General features: G+C 37.0%; 1 protein-coding gene across 1 annotated transcript; it reads right to left on the bottom strand.

Annotated features, from left to right (window-relative positions):
• Window positions 1-1,125: 1,125 nt before the first annotated feature.
• Window positions 1,126-2,660, bottom strand: LOC101733125 (acrosin). The gene is made up of 2 exons (XM_031904201.1): window positions 2,521-2,660; window positions 1,126-1,950 (listed from the first exon to the last, which is right to left on the bottom strand). Exons 1-2 carry the CDS (start codon window positions 2,656-2,658, stop codon window positions 1,402-1,404), a joined length of 687 nt encoding a protein of 228 aa, XP_031760061.1. The 5' UTR covers window positions 2,659-2,660; the 3' UTR covers window positions 1,126-1,401.
• Between the last annotated feature and the right edge of the window lie 2,833 nt (window positions 2,661-5,493).

Genomic DNA, 5,493 nt, shown 5'->3' with positions numbered 1-5,493 from the left:
GTTAGTAAATTATAGCCCTTCTGGCCCTGTGTTTCCATGAATTTGCAGCATGGTACAAGACAGGATAAGATCAATAAAGGGTGAATTAATTTAGAACACTTGTGGGCATTGACTGCACATCCATATGCAAGTATAACATTGCTTATTTACTATTTGTAGTTTAAAGTGATAAGTATAAATTTTGTTCAGTTGTTGCACTTTGTATACACTAAATGGTGGTGTGTTGGGGGTATCAATTATGGAGAAGTATCTGGGGATTTTTGTGATTAATAAGCTGTTTAACTCTACGGCAGTGTCATTCTGTGGCTACTAAAGCAAATAATGTACTATCTTGCATAATTTTTTTTTCTAGTTTTCAAGATATTAGCAGTTTTAAATTGAATATCGGCAATTGCACCACATTAGCAACTACTCTGCACCACTTTACCACTAGGGTTGCAACCAAGCCAGTATTTGACTGGCCTAGCCCCTTGTTAAGCAGATGTCCCCCTCTGCCCCACCCATTTCCCCCACCCCAAGTAACATCACCACCCTTCCGCCATCCCTAAGGCTGATATTAACGCCAAAGAAAGTTGGCAACCCTATCCACTACTGATGTGTGGTAAAACATTCTATTCTCTTGGTTATGCTCAGCCCTAAAGATGTATAGTAGTACAGAGGCACTGTGAGACTCCATTAATTTAAAAATGAAGTCAGTTATCTGGCCTGGGCCCCTGGACATGAGTAGGGTTTAATGAGCGGAGGAAGTACTAAAAGTGGAGGGGCTTGATAAAATAAATGGCGCAATATGTATTTATATAGCGAAGGCGCATTTCCAACTATATATAATTAAATTATTTACATCTGGTAACAGTCTAAAGTTAGTTACATTGTTACGTTACCTATACAGCACTTAGCACATGAATAGCACGAGTGTTTGTTTCCCTTTGCTTGACAAAGAATTAGGGCATTTTAGAAAAACCTTAAAATAGTGAAAATAATGCCAGTTCTTACTTGAATACAGCATCATTATATTTTTCTTGAACTTGACACTTAAATGGGGAATGCAGGTGGAATATACAGGGTAATACAGAGAAAGAACACAAAAAATATACTTTTTTTATTTTTAATATACAAAAGGCACAACATAATAACTACATAATAATGCTGTCCAGATAGGCAGCATCATATTGGTGTCATAAAAACTGTAAATCTTCTTGAATTGCATGCTGGCAGTTTCAGGCTAGCCTTGGACTAAACTTGATGCCTTTTACTGGCTAACTAATGGTTATTTTCATAGTTTGCCATAGTAATTATTTTAGTCCTTAACGTTTCAGCTAAAGTCCGACACTTTGATAAGGCTGGCACTGGAATTGACTGACAAGCTCAGGCTGGAGTCACTGCAGGTCACATAGACAGGTTTCATCGACAGATAATCAAGGCAATGAGACAGGCCATGACCAGGATATGAGCCATAGCCTGACATGATAGCATAGCGGGTGCATGGCTGCTGAGGCAACCATTATATATAGTCTCCCGATCCATCATTCCAGTAGTTATCTCCACAGGTGGGGTTTCTGTACTCTCCTGACCATTCCTACACACGTTTTCTGCGTGATCAGTGTGTGGAGAAAAAATAATTTTGAATAAAGTTATGATTTGATTAAATATGGAACCTGTACTGTTAGAATGGCTGGAATCATTCTTTTCCATAGTAACAGATTCCACATTTCCCTCAATGTTCCTTTGGTTTGAAGGTGGGCTGATATTCATAGAAGTCGATCTCATATAATGGTATTTTGGGTTTGAGCTGGAGGTTTTGTTGAAAATCCATTGTTCAAAATCCTGGACTGAAGTATACACGCCATTGCTGTGTGGCTGACCACAGAGTCCTCCCCAGCTTACTATTCCAACCACATAATAGATGCCTGCTTTTTTTCTCTTGCACATTAAGGGGCCACCACTGTCACCCTGAAAACAAAAATAAAACAAATAAGGTAAAGCCCTAGCATATAGCAGACCCTGAAGAAGGCCCGAAAATGTGAATTTTCCAACTTAATGAGAAGGGGTAGAAAACATTATTTTCTGATTATAAAAGGGAAATTAGACCAGTCCCTGGATTAAATTGGTACTTAATATTATTAGTAAGCAAATTAATATTATTATCTCATCAGCTAAAACCCCTTCTTGAAATTTTTTTAAAATACAGGTATGGGATCTGTTATCCAGAAATTATGGAAAGGCCATCTTGAAGAGTCCATTTTAAGCAAATAATTCAATTCAATGATTTATTTTTACTCTGTTATAATAAAACAGCACCTTGTACTTGATCCTAACTAAGATATAATTAATCCTTATTGGAGGCAAAACAATTCTGTTGGGGTTAATTAATATTTATGATTTTTTAGTAGACTTAAGGTATGGAAATCCAAATCACGGATAACAGGTCCCATACCTATATCTGCTGCCAGTACTAAAACTGAAACAGTTATTGCATGGGAAAAATACCCTTGTTTTAAAAATGTGAAAGATTCTCCTTACCATACAGACATCGGGGCCTCCTTGCTCGTAGCCTGCGCAGAGATTGTAGTCGTGTATCCCTCCGTTGTACCAGTCGCTGCTGTTGCAACGCTTGCGATCAATCAGTTCCACAGTGGCTTCTTGCAGCATAGTTGTCATTGTTCTAGCTAATGGGTGGGGGATAAATAACATGATCAATATGTGACACCAGCCTGAGTACATGCTAATGTGCAATCTGTCAACATTTAAAAAAAAAAAATGTATTAATGTTTGTTAATTGCAGGTACTAAATACACGAGACATGAAATTAGTAGTAACTCGTTCGGTATTGATAACACAACCCAGCCAAGACTTACGTTTTTCATTTAGAAGTCCCCAACCGGCAATGTGGCAGTCATCCATCTTGTAGACATTGGAAAATTTAGGGGGTAAACAGGCCGGCTGTATGTAGTCGCTGAATTTAACTGGGTAATTTAACCGAATCAGCGCAATATCATTTTTATACACTTTATGATCAAAATCTTCATGCTGTATCCATTGTTTGATAGTTCTAATTTGTGTCTCAGGTCCCAGTTGCGTCAAGTCACGTGCTCCAAGCACAATTCGTGCTAAGTGGCGATATCTGATAGAGTAAAGGGAAGAGAAAAGGATGACATTTCTACACAATCTAGGCAAGGCAAACACAATCTAGGCAAGGCAAACCATCAGGAACCAAAGCTGGCATAGTATTGTCTGTGTGCATGGTGGCCCACCAATCCTGACCAATATCCATGTACTACGGATATCTGTTGGTTGTGGGATTAGGCAGGTTTTAAAATTGTAATATTTCATTTGCTAATGTACTATCTTGGCTAGTATATAGTTCATAGGCAGATGAGAAAGTGGAGAGGATGACCTTCTGTGGGTAGTGCACTTTGCACAAATGAGCCTAACAATAGCAAAGCTCAGTCCATGTATGGCTGCCTTAAGCATAATGTTCCAAAAATACCTCAATATAGGATATGCTCAATTTGGGAATATCTTACCTCTTTAAATCAAATGGGCAATGAGCTGCCATTACAACCCAATGATTGCTCAAAAGCACGCCGCCACAAACAGTCCCATAGCCGTGTTTATAAAGCAACTGAATGTTGGCCATCCATGGCCAACTGCCCGGCTCAGGAGTAGTTCCTCCGAGAGGGACAGTGGAGACAGTAGCAACTGGCAGACAGATACTGCTTTCGATATAAATTACATTTACCAATAGCTTTAAAACAATTGCAAATTTGTACTGAAGTTATATTGGTAATTATTTGTTTTTGCTTTGATTTACAAGCCCTTTAGATAAAAGCAAGCAGGAAAACCACTCTGTTTATACAGGGCTCAAAAAAAGTGAATTAGTATGATTTCTTTAAATGTCAATAGACAATTTGTATAAAACATAAGGAGGTGAGTGCCTTTTTGTAAAAGTGAATGTAAAACACTACTAAAATAATATTAACAATGTTGTTTGGTATCACGCCTATATTATCTATATTAAATACAAAGTGTATTGCAGTGCTATACATGTTTATTACTCAGGTTAAGAGTTATAGTTTATATATTCCAACAAATACTCACTTTTAAGTATAGCGTTTTCAGAGAAAGATATAAAAAAAGAAATAAAAAGAAAAAAGCTGAGTAAAAGCACAAACAGATTCATTCTCCCTGTGCTCTCCTCTCACTGGTGAGTTATACTGGCCGCAGTGAGACCAGTGTACAGTGTTTGTACAGGGTGATGGCATCACAATGCCTAGGCCTAGGCCAGGGAAAAAGCAACGACATCACAATGAAAGGATTTACAGTTATAAACATAGACTGAAAATAGAAGTTCATCTGATAAATTATACAAGATTATACTCACTTGAAATTACATCCTGAACACTACAAATGTATGTGATTATTGTGTGTATTTAGTTGTTCATGCACAAAAAATGCTCCTTAGTCCTGGAACATAATGGTTAGCATGATCAATATAATGACTTGTGTACAGCGAGTTTGAGTGCCTATAAAGGGCAACTTTATATAGGAGATAAAATATATATTTGATTGTGTATCTGTGTGTTAAAGTGTTTTTACAAAATTATGCCATAATGACAACACTGTCCTAGAGCAGTGAGAAAGCACTGAGAATAGAAATCCAACACATACAATTTACTTGGAATCACTTCAGATTACATTCAGCCTATAATAATGTTACTGTCTGAATTCAGGCAATACCAATTAATTTGATAAAGCCTTTGCTCCTTTCAAACCCCTGCAGAGCCCTATATGCCACTGCTAAGCCATTCATGGCCAATGGGGTACATTCACCCTGATGCAGTAAGCACAGTGCAATTTTCCCACAATGCACCATTCCCCCAGAATTTATTTTTTATGTAGTTAATATAATATATTAACATATCTTGAGAAAATGTTGATGCTGTATAAATGCTTATCAATTCTAATAACAGTAATTAAATGGACATAACTACATGTACATTTTTCTGTAAATTGGATGCAGTTGTGCTGAATATTTTCACAGTCTAGCATCAATTATGGGGATGCCTTGCGTCACTTCTCGCGTTCAGTGTGCAAATGATAGTAAGGCACAATTGCAAGATAAGCTTACTGTATGCTTCTGTTTATCATTTAGTGGTTTCAAAAAAAATATTTTTCTTCAGCCAAATTATTTCTAACTAATAGTTTTTTAACCATTTTGGTGGAAACAGATCACATGCGCTGTAGAAGGAATATATTGTTTAAAGGGGATCTGTTCCGCCAATCTGCAGTTGGGGTTTATACACGCTGGTCTTGACATAATTAACCCAGCATTAGCAGCTTTCTAGTTTTGTTGATTTTGTACATATGGTTTGGATTTTTACTTTTGCTTTCTTTCTTTTGTTTGAATTTTATCCTATATGTCTCCTTTAAAAAGACAAAACAAAAAACAAAACAAGGACACATTGTTTATGTACAATTCAAACTGAAAATAAT

Source organism: Xenopus tropicalis, chromosome 6 (assembly GCF_000004195.4).
Source record: "Xenopus tropicalis strain Nigerian chromosome 6, UCB_Xtro_10.0, whole genome shotgun sequence".
NCBI lineage: Eukaryota > Metazoa > Chordata > Amphibia > Anura > Pipidae > Xenopus > Xenopus tropicalis.
This window is presented reverse-complemented; position numbering and strand designations above follow the sequence as displayed.